Raw genomic sequence first — 25,440 nt, 5'->3', positions numbered from 1 at the left:
AAAAAAAAAAATCAGAGATTCTCCAAAGAAGCATGTCATTTTTTGGGAATAGCCAGCCATTGCAATGTGAGTGTGTATGCCATAGTAAATTATGGGCAAATTCAAAGAGGATGAGGCAAGGAGGAATTTGGGGGTTTGTTTCATTTTTGTTGCTGGAAATTGAACTCAGGGCCTCTCCCATGCCCCCAGCCTGCTTTTATTTTGGAATGTAAGCAAATCCTCTCCTGGGAAAAGAAGGGAAAGTCTTGATCTTATAATGTAAATATTTGGCTCTGAGAGAGAAAGATTTGATCACCCTTTGAGTGAGAACAGATGGTTTGAGTGTGGCAGGGGGAGCTAGTGGTGGAGGAAGTTGGGAAAGGAGACAGTGGCTCCAGGTCTACCTCCCTTACAATATGAGAGTAATGCTCTAGGGGGAAAAGGAGGCAGCTTTAATATAATGTCACTTTCATTGCTCAGAACAACAGGGAGACCTCCAGAGAGAGCTTTTCAGCATCAGTCTGCAGATGCCTTCAGGGCACTAAGGGACTTGGTTCTTGCTTACGGTTCCTAGATTCTTTTTTTTTTTTTTTTTTTTTTTCCCGTGCTGGGGACCGAACTCAGGGCCTTACACTTGCCAGGCAAGCGCTCTTCCACTGAGCTAAATCCCCAACTGGTTCCTAGATTCTTGATTCCCTTTGTGTCTAGCCCCTGGCTACTTCCTTTACTTTCTTTTTCTTTTTTGGGGGTACTGGGATTTGAACTCAGGGCCTCACACTCGCTAAGCAGGCACTCTACCACTTGAGCCATTCTGCCAGCCCTGTTTTTTTTTAATTTTTATTTTATTCATATGTGCATACAATGTTTGGGTCATTTCTCCCCCCTTCCGCCCGCCCCCTCCCTTACCCTTCCACCCCGCTCCCTCCTTTACCCTTCCTTACCCCTCGCTACCCGGCAGAAACTATTTTGCCCTTATCTCTAATTTTGTTGAAGAGAGAGTATAAGCAATAATAGGAAGGAACAAGGGTTTTTACTAGTTGAGGTAAGGATAACTATACAGGGAGTTGACTCGCATTGATTTCCCGTGCATGTGTGTTACCTTCTAGGTTAATTCTTTTTGATTTAACTTCTTCTCTAGTTCCTGGTCCCCTTCTCCTGTTGGCCTCAGTTGCTTTTAAGGTATCTTCTTTAGTTTCTCTGTGTTGAGAGCAACACATGCTATCTAGTTTTTTAAGTGTCTTACCTATCCTCATACCTCCATTGCGTGCTATCACTTTATCATGTGATCAAAGTCCAATCCCCTTGTTGTGTTTGCCCTTCATCTAATGTCCGCATATGAGGGAGAACATATGATTTTTGGTCTTTTGGGCCAGGCTAATCTCACTCAGAATGATGTTCTCCAATTCCATCCATTTACCTGCAAATGATACCATTTCGTTCTTCTTCATGGCTGCATAAAATTCCATTGTGTATAAATACCACATTTTCTTAATCCATTCGTCAGTGGTGGGGCATCTTGGCTGTTTCCATAGCTTGGCTATTGTGAATAGTGCCGCAATAAACATGGGTATGCAGGTGCCTCTGGAGTAACCTGTGTCACATTCTTTTGGGTATATCCCCAAGAGTGGTATTGCTGGATCATATGGTAGATCAATGTTTAGCTCTTTAAGTAGCCTCCAAATTTTTTTCCAGAGTGGTTGTACTAGTTTACATTCCCACCAACAGTGTAAGAGGGTTCCTTTTCCCCACATCCTCACCAACACCTGTTGTTAGTGGTATTGCTAATAATGGCTATTCTAACAGGGGTGAGGTGGAATCTTAGTGTGGTTTTAATTTGCATTTCCTTTATTGCTAGAGATGGTGAGCATTTTTTCATGTGTTTTTGGCCATTTGAATTTCTTCTTTTGAGAAAGTTCTGTTTAGTTCACTTGCCCATTTCTTTATTGGTTCATTAATTTTGGGAGAATTTAGGTTTTTAAGTTCCCTATATATTCTGGTTATCAGTCCTTTGTCTCATGTGTAGCTGGCAAATATTTTCTCCCACTCTGTGGGTGTTCTCTTCAGTTTTGAGACCATTTCTTTTGTTGAGCAGAAGCTTTTTAGTTTTATGAAGTCCCATTTATCTATGCTATCTTTTAGTTGCTGAGCTGCTGGGGTTCCATTGAGAAAGTTCTTACCTATACCTATTAACTCCAGAGTATTTCCTACTCTTTCCTGTATCAACTGTAGAGTTTGGGGTCTGTTATTAAGATCATTGATCCATTTTGAGTTAATATTGGTATAGGGTGATATACATGGATCTAGTTTTAGTTTTTTGCAGACTGGTAACCAGTTTTCCCAGCAGTTTTTGTTGAAGAGAGTGTCTTTTCTCCATCATATATTTTTAGCTCCTTTGTCAAAGACAAGTTGATTATAGTTGTGTGGCTTCATATCCGGGTCCTCTATTCAGTTCCACTGGTCTTCATGTCTTGTTTTTGTGCCAGTACCATGCTATTTTTATTGCTATTGCTTTGTAATATAGTTTGAAGTCGGATATTGTGATACCTCCAGCATTGTTCTTTTTTGCTGAGTATTGCCTTGGCTATTCGTGCTCTCGTGTTTCCAAATAAATTTAACGGTAGATTTTTCAATCTCTTTGATGAATGTCATTGGGATTTTGATGGGAATTGCATTAAACATGTAGATTGCTTTTGGGAGTATAGACATTTTTGCTATGTTGATTCTACCAATCCATGAGCATGGGAGATCTCTCCACTTTCTATAGTCTTCCTCAATACCTTTCTTCAGAAGTTTATAGTTTTCCTTGTAGAGGTTGTTCATATCCTTTGTTAAGTTTACACCTAGGTATTTGATTTTTTTTGAGGCTATTGTAAATGGAATTGTTTTCATATATTCTTTCTCAGTTTGTTCATTATTAGTGTATAGAAATGCTAATGATTTTTCTATGTTGATTTTATATCCTGCTACCTTGGTAGCTGTTGATGGTCTCTAGAAGCTTTTGAGTAGAGTTTTTTTGGGTCTTTAAGGTATGGTATCATATCATCTGCAAATAGGGATATTTTGACAGTTTCTTTACCTATTTGTATTCCTTTTATTCCTTCTTCTTGCCTAATTGCTCTGGCTAGGAATTCCAGTACTATGGAGTGGGGATAGTGGGCGTCCTTGTCTAGTTCCTGATTTTAGAGGGAATGGTTTCAGTTTTTCTCCATTAAGTATAATGCTGGCTGTAGGTGTGTCATATATAGCTTTTACAATGTTGAGGTACTTTCCTTCTATTCCTAGTTTTCTTAGAGCTTTTATCATGAAATGGTACTGGATCTTATCAAAGGCTTTTTCTGCATCTATTGAGATGATCAAGTGGTTTTTGTCTTTGCTTCTGTTAATGTGGTTTATTACGTTTATTGATTTTCGTATGTTGAACCACCCCTGCATCCCTGGGATGAAGCCTACTTGGTTGTGGTGAATGATCTTTTTGATGTGTTGTTGAATTCGGTTTGCCATTATTTTATTGAGGATTTTTGCATCAATGTTCATTAAGGAGATTGGCCTATAGTTCTCCTTTTTGGAGGTGTCTTTGCCTGGTTTTGGGATAAGTGTAATATGGCTTCATAAAACGTGTTAGGCAGTTTTCCTTCCCTTTCTATTTCATGGAACAATTTAAGGAGGGTTGGTATCAGTTCTTTAAAAGTCTAATAGAATTCAGCAGAGAATCCATCAGGTCCTGGACTTTTCTTTTTAGGGAGACTCTTGATTGCTGCTTCAATTTCATTTTGTGTTATAGATCTATTCAGGTGATTAATATCCTCTTGGTTCAGTTTTGGATGATCATATGTATCTAGAAATCTGTCCATTTCTTTAAGATTTTTGAATTTATTTGAATATAGGTTCTCGAAGTAGTCTCTGATGATTTCCTGGACTTCCATGGTGTTTGTTGTTATCTCCCCTTTTGCATTCCTGATTCTACTAATTTGGGTTTTTTCTCTCCTCATTTTAATCAGGTTTGCCAAGGGTCTGCCGAGCTTGTTTATTTTTTCAAAGAACCAACTTTTTGTTTCATTAATTCTTTGTATGATTTTTTTTGGTTTCTATTTCATTGATTTCAGCTCTTATTTTTATTATTTCTCTCCTTCTATTTGTTTTGGGATTTGCTTGTTCTTGTTTTTCTAGGAGTTTGAGATGTATCATTAGGTCATTGATTTGAGATCTTTCAGTCTTTTTAATATATGCACTCATGGCTATAAACTTTCCTCTCAGGACTGCCTTTGCTGTGTCCCATAGGTTCCGGTAGGTTGTGTTTTCATTTTCATTGACTTCCAGGAACTTTTTAATTTCCTCTTTTATTTCATCAATGACCCATTGTTTATTAAGCAATGAGTTATTCAGTTTTCAGCTGTTTGCATGTTTTTTGTCTTTATTTTTGTTGTTGAGTTCTAGTTTTATTGCATTGTGATCAGATAGAATGCATGGTAATATTACTATTTTCTTATATTTGCTGAGGCTTGCTTTGTGCCCTAGGATATGATCTATTTTAGAGAAGGTTCCGTGGGCTGCTGAGAAGAATGTATATTGTATAGAAGTTGGATGAAATGTTCTATAGACATCAATTAGGTCCATTTGATCTATGGTATATTTTAGATCTAGGATTTCTTTATTGATTTTTTGTTTGGATGACCTATCTATTGATGATAATGGGGTGTTAAAGTCTCCCACGACCACTGTGTTGTAATTAATATATGCTTTTAGGTCCTTCAGGGTATGTTTGATGAAATTGGGTGCGTTGACAATGGGTGCATATAGGTTGATAATTGTTATTTCCTTTTGGTCTATTTCCCCTTTTAGTAGTATGGAATGTCCTTCTTTATCTCGTTTGATCAATGTAGGTTTGTCAGAGATAAGTATTGCTACTCCTGCTGTTTTCGGGGGCCATTGTGCCAGCCCTGTTTTATATTAGGAACTATTTGGTGGGAGCTGGCTTTGGACAGTGATCCTCCTGATCTCTGCCTCTTTAGTAATTGAGGAGACCCCCTTGTATCAAAGAAAAGACATCCTAGCCAGTCAGGAATTATAGGCTTATGCCTATAATTCTAGCTACTCAAGAGGCAGAGATTAGGAGGATTGTCTTTATTTTTGTTGTTGAGTTCTAGTTTTATTGCATTGTGATCAAATAGAATGCATGGTAATATTACTATTTTCTTATATTTGCTGAGGCTTGCTTTGTAGTAAAGCCTTTGGTTGGGTTGGCTTTGCAGTTCAAAGCCAGCCCAACCAAATAGTTTGCAAGACTCTATCTCAAAAATACTCAACACAAGACAGGGCTGGCAGAGTGGCTCAAGTAGTAGAGGACCTGCCTCTACTACTGAATTCTGAATTCAAACCCCAGTACTGCAAAAAAAAAAAAAAAAAAGCTCTTACAAAACTCATCCCAGAAGCAATTATTATTAACATCTTTTTTTAACCAGTTTTAACAATATTATTAACATCTTAGTATCAGCATTCTGCTCATTTTTTTCTGCAAATGCATACCATAGTATGATTTTAGATTTTGCATTTTTCAAGTTATTAACTATTTGCCAACACTTTCCTGGCTGCCTGATATTTCTGTGTACAGATAGATGTCTACTTGTTGGATATGCAGGTTGATTCCAATTCTACATTCATGAACATGGTAAGGTTCTTGATTCTTATTGTCACTTCGCTTTTCAGAAGGCTATACCAATTTGCACACCCCTGGCAGCAGGTGAAAGTATAGGTCCAGACTCCATGTGTCTCCCTTTCTATTACTTTACAAAAGAGGTTTGCCTCACTACAACTGCTTGTTGCAGTGATATGAGATCATTTGTATAGCTATTGGTGCAATTGAAAAATGACTCAAAGCCTTGTTATTTTAATTTTCAAAAATGTTGCATTCATTTCCCGTCCTCTTCAGGGAGAGACCAACAGGATTATAGCCTCCCACACCATGAATAAGAACTCATCGAGGTCACACTGCATTTTCACCATCTACATGGAGGTAGGTGCGAGCTCAATAGGGAGAAGCAGTTGGTTCCTGTAGAGACTACCCAGTCAGAGCTCCGTTGAAGTTAGAGTACACTCTAACGCCTATGTGCTGTTTTGCAGGCCCATTCCCGGACTTTATCAGATGAAAAGTATATCACTTCCAAAATTAACTTGGTGGATCTGGCAGGCTCAGAGAGGCTGGGGAAGTCAGGGGTAAGTGAGGGAAGCAAGGGGTTCCTTCTCAACCAGGCACAGGCCTTATGTCTTATGAAGTGTCTCTGCGTGTGAGCTGTCTCTCATTTGTTATTTGAGAGCATGGGTTCCAGCTGGGAGAAGTGGAGCTCATGGGCTTGCTGGAGGAACACAGTTAGCAGAGGTGCAACAGTAGCTACAGGATTTTTCTAAACATTAAATGAGATGATGCTCCCTAAATTCTTAGCAAGTTGACTGTAGTCAGTGCTCAGTAAATGCTCTGTGCTAGTATAATGTTTCTGTGTGTATAAATATGAGTATGTGCATGAATATTTTACTTCAAATAAATATCAGTGTGAGTGTGCTAGGACAACTATTCACAAGAGTCCTCCCAGGGCATTCCCCCATGGTTGGCAGTGTATTTGGGTGAATATTCACAGGGTTCCTTGCTTTGGGCTTGTGTACAGGTATTTCATGTGCATTTATATTAACGTAAATCTTTGAGTATTCACATGAATATATAGGTATTTGTAATCCCATTATTAGCTCAGGATGAGGTACAATTCCACAACACTGTGAGAATATCCTGGTTCTGGGAAAGAGGCTCTGGCCTGACTGCAGCTTTGTAGTATCATCCCAAACTAGGAGGGTAGCTGTTCTTAGGGGGGCAGCCTCTCCACTCCAACCAAAGTAGAACTGACCTTTGGTTTGTATAGTCTGAGGGTCGAGTCCTGAAGGAAGCCACCTACATCAACAAGTCGCTGTCATTCTTGGAGCAGGCCATCATTGCTCTTGGGGACCAGAAGCGAGACCACATCCCTTTCCGGCAATGCAAGCTTACCCATGCCCTGAAGGATTCTTTAGGTGAGGGTGTGGTTGGTGAGGGTCCATGTGCTGGCCGGGGGTATCTGACATTGGGGATCAGAGAATTGTTCCCTCCTGGGCACCTGGACTTCCTGCAGTTCTTTGGCAGTGATTTTAGATGCACCTGAAAAGGCAGAATCAAGCTCTCTTCTTGCACCCAGGACACACCATGCTGTTCATTCTCCAGAACCTTTACTTAAGCTCTTACCTCTGATGGGAATACCTTTTCTTTTCCCTTTGTCCTTAAGCCAGCTAGTAGAATCCTTTCTGGCCTTGAAGACCCAGAGGGAGGGCCTTTCCCATCCTGTCCTCCCTTCCCCTTGCTGCTTCCTGGGCAGAGCATTGGGGGTTGTCTCATCATTCTCATGACCCAGGCCTTTGCTTTGGGGCAAACCATATAGTCACTGGTTTCTGATTGTTAGCTGAGTGATGCCATGAGCCATGCCCTGGCTCACATCCTCTCTCCTGATCCTTTCCTCCTACCTCTGCTATTCTCTCCTGGCTCCTTTTAGGTACAGAGTCTGTTAGACTCTCTCCCTCCCTCCCTCTTCCCCTTGCCTCTCAGTCTCATACCAGTTTGGGTTGTCCTTTCTGATGCTAAGTCAGCTTGGCTGCTAAAACAAAATACCATACATCAGGTGGCTTAAACAACAGACATATATTTCACATAGATCTGGAAGCTGGGAAGTCCAAGATCAAGGTGCCAGCAGATCCAGAAGGGAGTTGCCTTCTGTCTGTGACCTCACATGGAAAGAAAGAGAAAGCTCTTATAAGGAGAGTAATCTCATTATAACCTCACCTAAACCTAATTACCTCCCAAAGGCCCTATTCCAAATACCATCACACCTGGTATGTGGAGGTGAGATTTGGGGGTTAGGATTTCAACATGAATATTGTGGGGATACATTCAGTCCATAACGGAACCCTACCAGTCCCAAGAGAGTCTGTTGGCAGATAGCTGACATGATTCACCACCCTTCTATGTCTTTCTTTCTACAGGGGGAAACTGCAATATGGTTCTTGTGACAAACATTTATGGAGAAGCTGCCCAGTTAGAAGAAACGGTAAATAAAACAGCCAATGTGACCAAGTTGGGATTCCTTCTTCACAGGTGCCAGGGCTGGGTAAGACAGGCTTCAGACTGGCTTACCTGTCGCATTATCCATAGGTATTGTCAGGGATCTAGGGGATAAGTCTGAGCCAAAATTGCTGAGGATGCAAACACTAAGCTGTGACAGTGAGGTGGGAGGCAGGCTTAGGGGCCTATTCAAGGAGGTTAGGCTGAGAGCCAGCTTTGTGGGGGTAAGGTACATACTTTTGGGGTGCTGCTCCTGTGAGTTGGGATTGAGAAGGACAGTTGATTACTTGTTCTTTTTAGTGTGTGGTACTGGGGATTGAACCCAGGGCCTCATGCATATGAGGCAGGCACTCTTCACTAAGTTATATCCCCAGCGCAATTACTTAGTCTTTGTAACCACATGTATGGGCTGGGGATGTAGCTTAGTAGTGGAGTGCTTGCCTAGCATGCATGAGACCCTGGGTTTGATACCCAGCATGGCAAAAAGAAAAAAAAATCATATGTGCTTGAATATCTGAGAATACTAAGGCTTCTAGGCTGCAGTTCTAAGACCAGTATGAGCAGATAGTGTTAAGCACCTGCCAGTACAAGGTAGTCGGGGTGGGGGTGCAGCATCTCAGTAGAGGTGAGTCAGAGTTCCTGACTCAGGAAGAGAGAGAAGCCATTGCCCTAAGTAATGTGAGAGGCCCACAGGGAGGAGACATTCAGAGGAGGCCAGGGAAGGAGGGAGAAGGGGAATTTTTTCAGGAGCTAGAGTGAGGAAAGGTGAGCATGGAGCTGGTTGGCATTAGTGGATAGATGGTAAATGAGCAGAGGTAATGGTGGGACTAAAGGTGTGACTCATACCAGGAACGTGGTTACTGAAGGGGAGGGCTCAGGAACGGAAGAGCCCCACTAGGATAAGATGGGCCCTGGTGGCCAGGCTGAGCTCTTGGCTTTTCTCCTCAAAGTGTCTGGAGCCATCATAAAATTTGAGTAGGAGAGGACCAGGGCCACAGGTGTCATTCACGGAGATTAACCCAATCTCCGTGCAGGACACGGAGCACCTGGCAGCACCTGGCAGGATCCAGGTGGTCTGGGGAAGGAAAAAGCTTTGAGAAATCAGAGGCAAGGATAAAGACAGAGATGAGTCCACACAGCTGGACTCCTCCATGCTGGGGTTCTACCCTCTCCTCTGAAATGCCCTCATCATAGGACAGGTTTGGAAAATTGTCACCACACATTTTACTTTTCAAGTGTGGATGTTTAAGGCAAACTTCAGTTACCTGGAGAATACACTCAGGTGAAGCAGATCATTTCCAGGCATGCTGTGTGGCAAGGCAGGCCTTCAAGGCCTCTCAGCTGTGTGCATTGAGGACTGTCCTAGCTTCCAGGGACAGTGTTCCTGCCACACATCCAGTGCCCTGGGATTAGGAGGCTGGGGCAAGAAGCTCCAGCTGACGTGAGGCAGCATCCCAAGAGGAAGGCTTCAGGAACCTCTTGGTTCCCTCAGCTCAGCAAAGCACAGGTGAACCCCCAGGAGGAACCATATGAAACTTGGGCTTCCTGGAGGCCTTGTTAAGAAACATGCCCTCCAATACAGTGGAAGCCCTCCTTCCCCTTCCTCCACCCACACAGGGTCTCTGCACCTGGGTCTCTCATGGGTTTGAAACAAAGGTGTATTAGGGGTGTGGAGGCTAATGAGTCTCATCTCCAGATGTTTTAAAGCTGGCAAAAACTATTGCTTTATGCAGTGATTCTGTGTATGTGTGTGTGTGTGTGTGTGTGTGTGAGACAGAGAGAGAGAGAGAGAGAGAGAGAGAGAGAGAGAGAGAGAGAGAGAGACAAAGAGAGAGAAACCATATTTGCTGCTGTGCTTAGAACAGGAAGGTCTGATTTGGCTCTTCAAAGAAGAAATGTGACAGCTGGGTGCATTGGTTCTCACCTGTAATCCCAGCTATTCTAGAGGCAAAGATTGGAAGGGGTTGCAGTTTAAGGCCAGCCTGGGCAAAAAATTAGTGAGACCCCCCCCTCCATCTCAACAAACAAGCTGGCTGTGATAGGTGCACATCTGTAATCCAAGCTACTTAGGAGGCATAGGTAGGAGGATCATGGTCTGAGATCCTACCTGAAAAATAACTAAAATGAAAAGGGCTGAAGACATGGCTAAAGTGGCAGAATGCTTGTCTAGGAAGAGGAAGTGCAAGCAAGACCCTGAGTTCAAACCACAAAAAAGAGGAGAAAAACACCATCAATAATGATGAGACACCCCCACAAGGCAGATCCCCTTTGCTTTACTTTAAAGGGAAGTGGTGAGATTGTCTGGGGTCACCTAGACGGTCAGTGGCAGAGCTCTGAACCATTAGATCAGCCTCCACTGAAGAGCCCTTAGTCTTCTTTAGGGCCAATAGGAGTGACCCATTCCCCCTGCTCAGCCTGCTTCCAATTTCAGGGCCCCTTTGCTGACAAATAGCCCAGCATGATATGAAGCTGGAATCTCAGGACCTGCCAAGGAGAAACACTTCACCTCTCATCTACAGCCATGCAGTGAGGCCATTTTCCAAATGCCTGCTCATATGGCTGCCTCATGGCCTCCAGCCATAATTACCCCTGGCTGTCCCTCCAGAGGGACTCTGACAGTGCCCCCCAGATGTCACTCTGTGGACTTAGTGACTCCACAGACCATTTGGAGCATGTTTCTATGCAGAGGTTTGCCTTTTTTGTTGTTTGTTTTTGGTGGTATGGGGTTCGAACTCAGGGCCTTGTGTTTGCTATATAGATGCTCTACCACTGTAGGTGGTAGATGCTCTCACACTGTAGGTTGTGTGAGCCATACCCACAACCCTAAAACTTTCTTCCTTTTTTTTTTTTTTTAAGTACTGGAGTTTGAATGAAGGCTTTGTGCTTGCTAAGCAGGGCTCTACCACTTGAGCCAAGACCCCAGCCCTTTTTGCTTTAGTCATTCTTCAAATAGGGTCTCATGTTTATGTTTTTGTCCTGGCTGGCCTGGATCTCAGTACTCCTATTTACATCTCCTACATAGCTAGGATTCATCTTTCTTAGTGGTCTCCTTTTACCCATTTTACAAATATCTCTACTCGAAAGTGGTTGTCTAAAGACAGAGGTCAACCAGAAAACACACACACACACACACACACACACACGCGCGCGCGCGCACGCACACACACACAGTTTCTAACTCTGCTGAGCTGAATTTTTGGCTCACTGAGTAGCAAAAGCAAACTATTCTGATACCTGCTTGTACTCAAGTTCAATATGTGCCATGTACCCATCACTCACCAGGCATTCAAGGCTCTTAGTTCCACCACCAGCACCCATTGGAACTCTTCTTGTGACATCCTCTCCTTGTTTGTCTCATTTCCCCCAAATGTTGATCTGGCGTGCCTCCCTTACACTTGGGCAAGCTGTCTCTCTGTCAGGAAACCTTTACCCCTTCTCTTATTACCAGGCAAACTGCTTCTCTGGCTGTTCCCAGACCCTGTTCCAATCTCAACATAGGGTACTAGAAGAGGTTTCCTATAGGTCCTCCTCCTCGCAGCAGTAAAGAGCACACACTTGGGAGCCAGAGCTCTTGGGTTGAATTCCTGTACTCACACTGACCAGCCCTGTGGGTGTGTGACCTTTCTGTGGTTCAATGTCCTCATCTATAAGACGGGGCTGATGATGATCCTCTCTTAAGGGAAATTGTAAAGATTACATGAGTTAATACACATGAAGCACTTAGAACAGAACTGAGCCCAGCAAGAGCTGAGGAAAGGTTGGCTGTATGTAACTTGGCATTCATTACCTGCCCATTATCTCTCAGAATGAGAGATACAAGTTGGGGCCCTTTTGTGAACATTCATGGAGGTTCAGGCCCCAGATACCTCATGCAGATTGGATGTACTAGCTCTGCTAAATGGAGGCTGAGACAGCAGGGGTCTAGTATCCCACCCTATCCTGCCTTGGCCTCGTGGCTCAGCAGCAGTGAAGGATATAAGGGAAATGTGGACAGAGGACAAGGGTGTCAGGGTCCACTCTCTGTGTTAACAGTAAGGCCTTTTACCCCAAATTCTATGAAGAGCAGGGAGGATGCATTTGGCTGAGTCTGGGGCTTCGTCCAGACTTTGTCTATCACCCCAGAACAGTCATGCCCAAGAGCAGTGTTTCTCAGCACATGTGACTGGAGATTCCAAATGCAGCATAACCACCTACGCCCACATGGATTCCTGAATCCACTCTATAGTTGCTTGAACATCTACCTTCCTTGCAGTAGCTCAGGGAAATTTTAGCAGGATTAAGTCTGAGTAGATGCTGTTCAGAATCTAGACTTGTACTGTCCACTATGACAGCCACTGACCACATGTAGCTTTTGAGCACTCAAATGTGGCTGGGCCAAATTGAGATATAGCAAACGTATGAAATACACACTGGATTTGAAAGACCAAGTACAAAAAAAATGTACAGTGTCTCAATTTTTAAACATTGATTCAATGTTGAAATACTGTTGTGAATATATTAGGTTATATTGTAAATAAGATATATTAAAATTATTTTCACCTACTTATTTTTACCTATTCTAATATAGTTGTTAGAAAACTTTAACTTACATATATGACTTGCATTATATTTTTGTTATACTTCACTGATCTAGACCCAAAGAAGTATGTAAAGGGGGTCACTGTGAGGTGGGTGCACTGTGATTTTAGCAAAGGCAGAGGCCTTTCCTCTGAAGAGGAGCAAGGAATTCAGGCTGGAAGCTGGGCCTTGGACAGCCATTGAAGAGTGGGATAGCTGACAGGACAAAAGGAGAGGAAAGGGCATGGCAGGCAGGAGGTGACTTGAGCAAAGGCCTAGAAATAGAAGATGGCCGGGTTTGGTTGAAGAAATAGACCAGTAGCTGGGTGCTGGTGACTCACCCCTGTAATCCTAGTTACTCAGGAAGCAGAGATCGGAAGGATCACAGTTCGAAGCCAGCTCAAGCAAATGGTTCTCAAAAACTATAGAAAAAACCCTTGACAAAAATGGGTGCTGGTACCACAAAAAAAAGAAGAAGAAGAAGAAGGAGGAGGAGGACGGGGAGGAGGAGGGGGAGGGGGAAGGGAGGGGGAGGGGAAGGAGGAGGAAGAAGAAGAAGAAGGAGAAGGAAGAAGGAAGAAGGAAGAAGAAGGAGAAGAAGGAGAAGAAAGAAGAAGAAAAGAAAGAGAAAAGAAAAGAAAAAAAGAAATGCACCAGTATGAGCCAGGCAAGATGGCTCAAGCCTGTAATCATAGCAACTTAGGAAGCGTTGAGTGGGAAGATATCAGTTTGAGGCCAGTCTCAAATAGTTCATGAGATTCCATCTCAACCAATGAAGCTGGGTATGCCAAACTATGCAGGAAGCACAAATGGATCATACTCCACACCAGCCAGGGCATATAACATGACACCCTATCTCAAAAATAACCAAAGCAAAAAGGGCTGGAGGTATGGTTCAAGTGGTAGAGCACCTGCCTAGCAAGTGCAAGGCCCTGAGTTCAAACCCCAGTATCACCAAAGCAAATCTAAAAAACAAAAACAAAAGATATAGACCAATGTGTATCCTCATAGTGTATAAGATAAAGACCAGGCTGCAGTATGTGCCCGCTGCCAACTTCCTGCTCCCTCTGCTTTGCTCCCTACTGCACTGCCAAGATTCCCCTTTTTTATTTCTTATTTTATGTTTTGGTGCTGGGGATTAAACGCACAGCCTTGCTCTACCATTGACATATATCCTTAGACCCCTAAACACCCTCTTGACTTCCCCTCAGAGAAGTTAACCCACAATAGTTGACAAAGCAGCCTGAAGACACAGGGAAAGGCAGGCAGGGCCTCTGAGAAACCTGATCTTTTGGGGTCTCACTTGAATGGGGGAGCCATCTGACATCTTCCTGGTCTGTTTTTCAGTTATCTTCACTGCGGTTTGCCAGCAGGATGAAGCTGGTCACTACGGAGCCTGCCATCAATGAGAAGTATGATGCTGAGGTAGTAAGGGGCTATGGGCAGCCTCCCCAATGTGGGGGAGATATATGGGGACTTGCTACCACATGGGTATCATGTCATACAAGCCTGGCTTCTCTTCCTGCCTCTCTCAAAGATATCCACATGCCCTGGGTCAATCCCTTTCCTCTCTGGCACAGGCCAGAGTCTTCAGAGTTTTTGGAGGCCCTTCCAGGCTGCCACAGAGGTAAAAGGGAGATCAGTCTACCTCCCAGTGCCCATGTGGAGCTCCAGGAACACTGGGTACCCTGAGCTTCTCCATGAGATTGCCTTAGGGCTGAGTAAGTGTGGACCATCTTTCAGTTTCCTGGCTGTGCCACTACAGAATCTCTTTCCTCCTAACCCAAGTTATCCCTCTCCACAAGCAGAGTTGACATAGAGGAATTCTCAGCATCACCGTTAACCAGGGAAATGCTCAGATTAGCAAAAATTAGACTTTTCCCAGTTATGTAAAATGATGACAAGAATGTGGAGAAACAGAACTCAGCCATTCCTGGCCAGAGTGTAACTAACACAACCATTTGGGGGAGCATCTTATTAACATCTAGTAGAGTAGAAACACATTTACTGATAATTTGGCTTTAAGATGCTCACAGGATTACAGTTACTGAAGGCAGAGGCCTGTCATGCCCTGTGCTCATGACAAAGCAGTTAAACTTTCAGATTCTAAATCCTGAAGGAAAATAAGGGCCCCTATGACTCTGTGGAACTAACCCATGAACGGGGAAAGAGTGGCACTTACAGCAGTAGTTCTAACTTGAACAGGCCAGCTCACTGAACCACACAGGTCCTGAGTCTGACTGTCTAGTCTGAGGATTTGCATTTCTTTTGTCATTGTTGTGGTTTGTTGTTTTTTGTTTTTTTGAGACAGGGTCTCACCGTATAACCCAGGTTGGCCTGGAACTTGCAATCCTTCCTCAGCCTCCTAAGTGCTGGGATTATAGGCATGTACCACTATGCCTAGTGAGAGTTTGCATTTCTAATAAGCTCCCAGGTGAAGGTGCTGTTGTTATTGCTACTTTGTGAGCCACACTTTGAAAACCACTGGCATAGTTGTTAAGAGCCCTGGCCCCTGGATTGTCCTATTCCAGGTTCAGTAACCTGCTGTTTCATTATCTGTATAGTCTTGGCAAAATACCCTTTAGTTTCTTCATTTGTAAATGGAAGAAATGACAGAATTCACTCTCACAGAGAGTGGCCAGGTGCCAGTAGCTCACACCTGTAATCCTAGCTACTCAGGAGGCAAAGATCAGGAAGGTAGCGGTTCAAAGCCAGCCTGGGCAAATAGTTTCGAGACCCTATCTTGAAAAAAAAATCACAAAAATAGAGTTGGTGGAGTGGCTCAAGGTATAGGCTGAGTTCAAGTCTGGTACTGCAAAAAAAAAAAAAAAAATCTCGTGAAGAGCAAATTACTGTGTAGAATCCTCTTAGCACAGATCTGTCAATAACTGTGAGCTGGCACTCCTCCTGTATACTGAACAGTAGTGTCACCTCTAGGCATGTGGACTAGACACAGTCCCTCATGAGTGTGAAAGGAGACTTCCAGCAGAATGTTGCTCACAGTGCTCACTAATAGTGACAAGTTGAAAACATAAATCAGTACCCTTTCACAGGTGAGGAGCCATGGAGTTGGGGGATGAGGGAGCCACGGCTAAAGCTACCAGCATGAGCCACTCTCAAGGGGAAACTACTTGAGGGTTGGAGAGATCTGAATGACAGCATCTCATTTAGACCAAGTGTAAAAACATGCAGAGCAATGCTGATGACATTGACAGATAGGGGTGTGCAGTAAAAGGAAAATGTATGAAGTGAAAAGACCATCTGAGGCCAGAGGTTCCCACTGGGATGGCTGGGAAGTGAGTGGGCTTGGAGTGGGCTATGAAGGAGGTTTATATTTATCCTAAATGTTTCCTTTTTTTTTTTTTTAATGTTATCATTTTTACATTTACTCACATGTGTGTACATTGTTTGGGCCACCTCTCCAACAGGTTTTCTTAAAAAAAAAAAAACAAACAAGGCTGGGGCTGGTGAAGCAGCTCAAGTGGTGGTAGAGCACCTGCCTAGCAAGTGTAAGGCCCTGAGTTCAAACCCCAGTACTGCCAAAAGAGAGAGAGAGAGAAAGTTCTGTGAAGCTGCTGCTATTTCTTCTTCAACCGAGTGAGAGTGGTTCACACCTATAATCCTAGCTACTGTGGAGGCAGAGATCAGGAGGATCAAGGTTCAAAGCAAGCTCCAGGAAAATAGTTCACAAGACCCTATCTTGAAAAAACCCATCACAATAAAGGGTGTCTACCTAGCAAGTGTGAGGCTTTGAGTTCAAACCCCAGTGCTGCCAAAACAAAAACCAAGGCTGGGAATGTGGCTCAGTAGTTGAGTGCTTGCCTAGTATGTCCAGGGTCCTGGGTCAGAGTTAGATTCCCAGCATCGCAAACAAGAAATTAATTAGTTAAAATAACTAAACTGGGCATGGTGGTACATGCCTGTAATCTCAGTACTTGAGAAGCTGAGGCAGGAGGATTGAGAGTTCAAGACCAGTCTGAGCCACATAGTAAGACCCTATCTCAAAAAAAAAAAGGAAAAGAAAAAAATTGAAGCCAATATTGCAACTGTCAAAGTCAGATTTTGGCATAGCCTGTGCATGTTTCACGGCATTCTTTTCTTTTCTATGCGTTTCTATAGTCCTGAAGTTTTTCTTATCTTTTGTTAACTTGATAGTCTCTTGGCTCAGTACTTTCATATGGGAACCTGGCTAGGTAGACACTGCACCTAACAGCAAAATCCTTCATGTGCTTTTTTTTTTTTTTTTTTTTTTTTGTGGTACTGGGGTTTGCATGCAGGGCCTACACCTTGAGCCACTCCACCAGCCATTTTTGTGATGGATATTTTCAAGATAGTGTCTCGAGAACTATTTGCCCGGACTGGCTTTTATCCTCAATTCTCCTGATCTCTGCCTCCTGAGTAGCTAGGATTGCAAGTGTGAGCTTCCGGTGCCCAGCCTCCATGTGCTGTAATTTAACTTCTGAAATCTTTATTATTGGCCCTGAACAGCCATCTCTATGTCATCCAATGTGAATGTGTTTATCATCTTTGGTTTTTTGTTTTTTTTTTCCAGTATGGGGTTTGAACTTAGGGCTTTGCACTTGTTCAGCAAGTACTCTACCATTTGAGCCATGTTTCCAGCCCTGTTTTCTTTTAGGTTATTTTTCAGATCGTCTCACACTTTTTTGACCAGGCTAGCCTTAGACTATGATCCTCCTACCTATGCTGGGATCATAGGTCTGTGCCATCACGCTCAGCTTATTTGTTGAGATGGGGGTCTCACTAACTTTCTGCCTGGGTTAGACTGGAACCATGATCCTCCAGTCTCCTCCCTTCTCCTCCAAAGTAGCTGGAATTACAGGTGTGAGTCACCACACCTAGTCTATCATCTTTCTAATAAGCATTTTTCTTTAAAAACATGAGGGTTTGTGTGTGTGTGTGTGTGTGTGTGTGTGTGTGTGTGTGTGGTACCAGGGCTTGAACTCAGAGCCTATACCTTGAGCCACTCCACCAGCCCTTTTTGTGTTAGGTATTTTCAAGATAGGGTCTCACAAACTATTTTCCTGGGCTGGCTTTGAACTGCGATCCCCCTGATATCTGCCTCCTGAGTATCTAGGATTAAAGGTGTAAGCCACTGGTGCCCAGCAAACATGAGGTCTTGAGATAGACATGGAAATACATTCTGATTGCTGTATTTCCTAAAGTGTAGCCAGCATTCCCAGGTTATCTGCAACATCATCTTCAGTCTTTTTTTTTTTGGCAGTATTTGGCTTTGAACTCAGGGCCTTGTGCTTAGCTAGGCAGCTGCTCTATCACTTGAGTCATTCCATCAGCACATCATCTTCAGTGTTGATGCTATTTTCAAAGAAGGAAGAGCTATAGAATTTCCTTGGCTGGTGGGACTGGCTGTGAGGCTGCCTCTGCCTCCAGCTTTCTGAGGTGAATTGCTCATACTTCCTGAGCCTCAGAGTCTTTATCTGTGAACACAGAAGTTGGGTTGATGACCCCCAGTTGACCTTCTGCTCTGTCAGTCTGTGAATCTTTCAGTAGTGTGTGATGCTGTGACCTACAGACATAAACAGACAACAGAGGTAGTCTTAGGGTATCCTACTCTGCCAAGAGAAAATATACTTGCAGGCTGCAGTGAAAACAAAATGGGGAAGTGCCTGAGCCAAGAGCTGCCTGGTAGCCTGGTGCAGTTGAAGCAGAACTCTGAATTGTCCTCATTACATTTATGAGGAAAACATCTGACCAGCAGGGAACTTATGTAAGTCACTGTTGTTTCCAAAGCATTCATCTTTTCTTTTCTCCTTTCCTTTCCTTCCCTTCCCTTTTTTTTTCCAGACAGCCCAAACTGGCCTCAAATCTGATTCTCCTGCCTTGGCCCCGGAATGCTGGGATTACGTGCATATGCCACGTCCACCTCCAAGGCATTTTCCTATGCCCCTAACTTAATAAATCAGTTGGTCAAACAAGAGATATATCAGCCCCTGAATCGTGGGCTCTGCTGCTTCTGCCCTTGTTCCAGGTAGTAGAAGAGGCTGCTACACCTGCTAGGCATTAGGAGAAACAGCTTCCTCATTCTCATGGTGTGAGTTGGAGGCTGGTACCCCATGGGAGCAGATGGTCCATTTCCCCACATCACCCTCTGACTGGCCCAGATGTCTAAGCCTGGCTTCTCTGTGCTAAACTGAACAGTCATCCAGCTAGGGCCTTCGACAGCTCAGCAAGACTTTCCCTAGGTGGGGCATGATGCATTTTCTAGAACTGGGAGAAAGAAGTGTGGGGATGTTGGAGATGGCCACTGAGCCTCTCCCCTTGACCCTACAGAAAGTTCACACTTGAGGGAGACCTTGGGACTTTCTAAGGGTCTAAGTCAGGATTTGAATTCTGATCAGGTACCTTGAATCCCAGGCTTTTTGTCTAGTTTGCCGCAGAGGCACCATGATGCCAGGGGTCTATTGCCCCTTGATACATAAAGGTACAGTGGCAGGTGGATCTCAGTGCCCAGGTGACCTGGCTGGATGAGAGCTACAGTATAGCAGACCTTGGGTCTGAGATTGGACACAGCTTTGTGTCAGTCCCAGGATCCCAGGTTTCAGGTGCTCCCTCTTGTGGTCATTTTGTGACAACTAAAGAATATCCTGTTGCTTTACAGTGAGGGTTCTCAGAATGAAGTCCCTTGTGCCTCTTCTATGGAAGGACACTCAGATTAAATATTAATAGCTTGACAATTCTGTTTCTTAAAGTGTATCATTTATGCACTTACCTAAATCTCTGAAGTGCTTCCCGTGTGCCAAGCATTTTTAGAGCACTTGGGAGCAGAAACACAAATCTATCTGAGCTTCTTATATGTGTCAGCTTTCCATCACTATCAGAAAATACCTGAGGCTGGGCGTGGTGATGTATGCGTAATCCCAGCATTTGGGAGACTGAGGCAGAAGAGTCACCTTTGAAGTTTGTACTACATAGCAAGACCTGGTCTTAAAAAATCAAGGTTCATGGACGTCTGAGATAGGGAAGATCACTGTTTGATGCCTTGTGCTTGCTAGGCAAGTGCTCTACAACTTGAGCTAGACATCTAGCCCCTTCTCATCTTTTTGTTTTTGTTTTTGGTGGCACTGGGGTTTGAGCTTAGGGCTTTGTTCTCATAAAGCAAGTACTCTGCTGCTTGAACCACATCTCCAGTCAATTTTGCTCTGGTTATTTTGGAGATGGGGCTCTCACAAACTATTTGCCTGGGCTGGCCTAGAACTGTGATCCTCCCAATGTCAGCCTCCCAAGTAGCTAGGATTTCAGATGTGAGGCATTGGCTCCCAACCTAATTTAGAAGCATTTGGACAAAGATCTTCAGGAAGTTTGGGAACAAGCCATGGAAATACATGGAAGAAAAGCATTATTGCAGAAGGGACAAGCTTGCAGAGGCAGTAGTACGGTGGGAGTGGACTGGGCCAGGGAAAATGCTAGAAAAGAGATAATGGACATATCACATAGAGCCTCATGGATCACTGTTATCCTACAGAAATCTACGGGATATGGAGATAAGAATACAAGGAATACAAAGATATTCTTGTTTATAGTAGCAAAAAATGGAAGGTGACGTGGTTATTATTGGGGAATGTTAACAGTGGTTGGAGAGAATGAGAGTGATGACCATGTACAGAAAGCGCCCTCCAGTCCTTAGGCTGCAAGGAAAGAGTCGTCATCCTGGGAAATGTGGAAGCAGCTGGAGCCCCTGGGAGCCTATGTTCCCTTTGCCCCAGTCTCCTCTGCTGGAAGAGGCAAAGGTACGGGGACTGCAGAGGTCCTCTCAGACCCTAAAGTCACCCAGAAGGGGGTCACAAGCATGGAGGAAATGGCCCAGAAGCTGAGAGCACACCTGTGGATTACCTGGAATGGCCAGGATGTCTGAGTGCAGGAGGAGGGATTGCGCGCTTGACATGGAGAAGGCAAGGAAGCTTCTCTGATGACCTCCCTGCATTATGTTTCCCTGGCAGCGAATGGTCAAGAACCTGGAGAAGGAGCTGACACTGCTCAAACAGGAGCTGGCCATCCATGACAGCCTGGTAAGGGGCTGGAGGAGGGGAGGGCCTGATGCCCATGGTCCTTAAGGTCCTAAAAGCAGAGGTTCTGCTCCCCTACCTTGTTGTCTGCTGAGACTTAGTCAGCAGAGCCTTCCAGTCTGCAGTGCCTTCCAGTCTGCAGTAGCTGGCTTCCTGTCCAGAAGTCTTTCCTTCCCTCCCCTACCCCATTGTCCCTGTCTGACCCAAATACCTGGCCTGTGTGTCAGGCTTTCTCTGCCAGGACCAGATGGTGAAGCAAATAGAACCAGCTTAGGCAGCCAGGGCCTATGCCAAAACTCCCTCCTTTGACGGTCAGAATGGCCTTTGCTGCTCCTGATTGGACTCAGGTCCATGTTGTGTATCTACCACATGTTCTTCATCTTCCTTCCAGACCAACCGTACCTTTGTGACCTATGACCCCATGGATGAAATTCAGATTGCTGAGATCAACTCCCAGGTTCGGAGGTATCTGGATGGGACGCTGGATGAGATTGATGTAAGGAGCCCCTCCACAGAACTACCATGCTCATTTGGCTTGGACCTCCTTGTCCTTGGCACTCTCAGGGTGGCGATGCTAGCCCCAGAACCTCCTATGGAGTTGGTGCAGTGGGTGAGGGGCAATGCTGGATCCTGGTGTCAAGGACCCTTCAGCCTACCATGGCGTTAGATTTCATATTTAGTGTTACAAAGTTGTGGGACTGCCCAGAGTGGCCAGTGGTCTTGAATCCACACTTGTACAGGAGGTGGTCTGTCTCAGTCATAAGCATGGGCCCTGTGTCAGATTGACTGGATGCAGTTGCTCCTGGATGAGTGGCCTTGGGCAAAATGCTCAGCATATGATATTTCAGTGGCTTTACCTCTGCAGTAGAGAGAGAAACCAAGCTGGAATGAATTGACCTGCTGTTCCTCAGGTGCTTGGCTGTGCCTGGTAGAAGGAAACTCATAAAAGATGGTGTTCAGGCTAGTTATCTATAAGGAAGACCCCCCAGGGCCATGTTGGAGTAAACCAAAGAGGAGGGGAAACAGCCACTCAAGAAGGGCCTTCAGGGGAAAATGCATCCTTTTTTTTATAGTACAGGCTATCAAACCTCTCATCAGAGAACCATATGGGCTAACATTCCTCCCCCCAGGTGCAAGAGGCAGGCCTGGGACAACTTAAGGGTGAGCTCTTGTGACCTTTCCAGCAGGGGCAGTCTCAAACTAACCCTTCATTAGGGGTAATGCTCATAGGTTTACAAGCCAGGAGGAGGTCAACAGATGTGTATGTGCCTGTGCCCTCACAGAAAGATCATAAATGGGGTTCATCTGAGGATGGCTGGCTGAACCTTGTAGAAGAGGAGCAAGCCAATTAAATAAATTTTATTAAGATATTTTTCTTAGAAAGTATTTTCAAGAACTAGAAACACACACACACACACACACACACACACACACACACACAAAGTATTTCCAAGAACTAGAAGTCTCCACTTAGATTTTATAGAGATCTCCACTTGGAAAAGTAGCTTCAGCAAATATTAGCTTTAAAGCTATTGATCAGATTTTCTCTGCTCTCGCGAGAAGGGCTTGATAGGACTTTACTGGGAGGCTCTTTTGCAGATGTCCCATTCTTGAGACAGATGGTCACTTATCAGTCAGAGGATCCTAATTTCTCTACTAACATAGACACAGCCTAGTTCCTTGGTGCCCACTCACCTCTGCCCTGATCTCTTCCCTCAGATAATCAACCTTAGGCAGATCCAGGAGGTGTTCAACCAGTTCCGGGTGGTTCTGAGGTGAGCCATCCCTCCCAAACCCTCCTCATGCTTACCTCAAGCTGCCATTTTCATTTCCCATGGTCTAGGCAAGTGCCTCTAAGAGGCACTTTTTTTCAGATCAGTGTGTGTGGGGTAAATGTTTAAGGAGTTCAGTAATTGAAGAGGAAGAGCTGGGCACTGCTGGCTCACACCTATAATCCTAGCTACTTGGGAGGCTGAGATCAGGAGGATCATGATTCAAAACCAGTCTGGACAAATAGTTCCTGAGACCTCATCTCCAAAATAACCAGAGAAAAATGGACTGGATGTGTGAGTCAAGTGGTAGAGTGCCTTCCATGAAGCCTGAAATTAAAAAAAAAAAAATTGGACAGGAAGTCTATGGAGTGCCAGAGCAGGGCATCATGAATCTTCCCCACCCTCTACCTCAGGAGGTATTTAGGGCTTGTTTGGGTGTAGATCTATCAATTACCTGAGCAACTCCTGCTGGGTGCTGTCACAGACTGGTCACTTGTTAGAGATAGAACCTAGGTGGGAGCATGGTCACCAGGCAACCTTATAGTCATTAAATTTCACCTTGGAGCAGAAGCAACTGGCATATAGGGTGGCTATTCTCTTCCTTCCTCCGTCCCTCCCTTCTCCCTTCCTCCTTTCCTCCCTTCCTCCCTCCCTTCCTCCTTTCTCTCTTCCTCCCTCCTTCCTTCCTTTCCTCCTTTCTTCCTTCCTTCCTCTCCTTCTCCTCTTCTTTCTTTTCTCTTCTTCTTTCTTTCTTTGTCTTTTTCTGTCTTCATATTCTTTCTTTCCCTCCCTTCCTTCCTTTTTCTTCCTCCTCCTCCTCTTCTTCCTCCTTCTTCTTCTTCTTTTTTTCTGGTGGTACTGGGGATTGAACTCAGGTCCTGTGCTCACCAGGCAAGTGCTCTACTACTTGAGTCACTCCCCGGTCCTTTTGCTTTTAGTTTTTCTCAGGTAGGATCCTGTGCTAACTTTGCTAGGATTGATCTGTCTCCACCTCCTGAGTAGCTGAGATTTTAAAAGTGAAACACCATGCCCACCTCTACCCAAATGACTTCTAATCTCAGTACTTGGTTCTTGCCCCAGTGGGTTCCACATGGTCGCCAGTACAAACTATTTCTCTCTCTCTCCCAAGCCAACAGGAACGGGAAGTGGAGTCTGCCTTGCGCAGAAAGTACACTCTCATAGACAAGAATGACTTTGCAGCTATTTCTGCTGTCCAGAAGGTAAGCACAGCTGCACTCCCCTCAGATTTCCGTCCTCAGCCAGACCTTTGCAGAGGGAGCAAGTGTCGTGCATGAAACCAGAGCTGGGATTGCTACAGGTAAATGTAGCACCAGGATGAGCATGGGATAGCCACTTTTGAATTGAAAATGATATCCATAAATTAGAGGTATGGCTAATAAATAACACCAATTCCTGAAAATAGGTTGGAAATAGATCTTAAGAACTTCAGGGATGGATAGTAGAGAGCCTGAGGTGGAAAGTGGGCTTTTGCTCGGGTGGCCAGGGAAAGCTCTCCTGAGGATGGCCTGAACAGCTTCATGAGCAGCAGCCACACTTGGTGTGTGAGTGAATGTGCCCACCCCATGATCTTTAGACCAGTTCTGTATCTAGGCAGGGCTCGTGGATGTTGATGGCCACCTCGTAGGTGAGCCTGATGGACAAAGCTTTGGACTCGGGGTTGCCCCTTTTTCTACAAAACCTGGGAAGAAATCCAAGTCCAAGAAGACACTGAAAGATCAGCTCAGGTGAGAGATCTTCCTGCTCCACCTGCTCAGTACTAGCATCCTTAGTGCATGAAAGAGGACACAAGCTGCCCCATCTTCCCCTGGTGTCTGAGCTACGGGATGGTCCCAGCGGACATCACTGCTGCCAGTACTAGCAAATCTGTGTCACTCAGGCCAGATGCAGAACTAGCCATAGCCCAAGTTTCACCTTTCACTCTCACAGCAACCCTGTGAGGTGGGAGTTAATGTCTCCAATTTACTGAGGGGCTCCAAAAGGGGAAGTAATTTCCCAAAGTCACACCACTGCTGAATAGAAAAGCTTTAGTGAAAAGCCTGGCCAGCACTGCAGTGCCCATGGCATCTCCTGTGGTCACCAGTCTCCCCACTTCCACTTCACTATTGTCAGGTCACCTAAATCCCCAGTTCACCTTTCAGGCAAGACTCATTTGTATATGCAAGGTGGGAAAAGTTTTTAGGTCCATTCACTGAACCCATCCCACTCCACACCCAGGCGGTGCTGGGTAGCAGTAGACAAGGGCACAAGTTTCAGAGTTGTGGGCTGGGCTCATCTCCCTGCTTTGTGCTTCTCATGGTGATGGGATCACCTTGTGTGAGGCACAAGAATTGTCTGTGCCTGTTTCTGCATCCCTAAAAATGGGAATAATAATAATAATAGCATCAAAGTCAAAAAAGGCTAGGTGTGGTTGTACAGACCTATAATTTCAGCACCCAGCGGACGGAGATAGGAAAATCCTGCATTTAAAGTAAGCCTGGGGCTACATAACAGGGTCCTGTCTCAAAAAGAAAAGAAAAGCGGAAGGAGTGGTATAAAGAGCCATGGGCATCTTCCTTTCAGTTCAGTCTTGTTCAGATGTGCTATTCCTGAAGGGGAGATACACCAAATGCCATCACTTGGAGAAGAGATGGCAAGCTTCTTTTCTGAGAGATGGTATGGGCACTGATGCAAACTGGGGGAGCATAGAGCATGGACTGGTCAGAGCTACAAGGCAGATATGTCCTCCTTTACCATTGTCCATAGGCACACCTGGGTGGGGGATCTGCCAATCCTGCCCAGGGTGTGGCTAGTACCTCACACACACACAGACAGCTCCATACACTTTTAAGTCATGGAGACTGTACCCATTCTTCCTGTGTCTCTTGCTAAGACTGCTGAGGAATCCTTGTTTTGATAAAAGGAGAAAAATGCTCTCCTCTTCTTCCCCATCTGCGTGGCT

At 44.6% G+C, this 25,440-nt stretch overlaps 1 protein-coding gene across 9 annotated transcripts in view; it reads left to right on the top strand.

The window, feature by feature from the left end:
* The window catches only part of Kif9 (kinesin family member 9), a 63,179-nt gene that overhangs the window by 23,477 nt on the left and 14,262 nt on the right, over window positions 1-25,440 (top strand). For all 9 annotated transcript variants that reach the window (XM_074059730.1, XM_074059728.1, XM_074059729.1 and 6 more), the window contains 10 exons: window positions 5,906-5,989; window positions 6,097-6,189; window positions 6,885-7,032; window positions 8,032-8,096; window positions 14,015-14,092; window positions 20,644-20,712; window positions 21,101-21,205; window positions 22,429-22,484; window positions 23,611-23,701; window positions 24,093-24,226. In XM_074059730.1, the coding sequence (XP_073915831.1) occupies window positions 5,906-5,989; window positions 6,097-6,189; window positions 6,885-7,032; window positions 8,032-8,096; window positions 14,015-14,092; window positions 20,644-20,712; window positions 21,101-21,205; window positions 22,429-22,484; window positions 23,611-23,701; window positions 24,093-24,226 (923 nt within the window). The remainder of the gene's footprint in view (window positions 1-5,905; window positions 5,990-6,096; window positions 6,190-6,884; window positions 7,033-8,031; window positions 8,097-14,014; window positions 14,093-20,643; window positions 20,713-21,100; window positions 21,206-22,428; window positions 22,485-23,610; window positions 23,702-24,092; window positions 24,227-25,440) is intronic.

The sequence above is a fragment of the Castor canadensis genome, chromosome 17 (genome assembly GCF_047511655.1).
Source record: "Castor canadensis chromosome 17, mCasCan1.hap1v2, whole genome shotgun sequence".
Classification (NCBI taxonomy): Eukaryota; Metazoa; Chordata; class Mammalia; order Rodentia; family Castoridae; genus Castor; species Castor canadensis.
The sequence above is the reverse complement of the archived record's forward strand: the minus strand, read 5'-3'. Positions and strand labels throughout refer to the sequence as shown.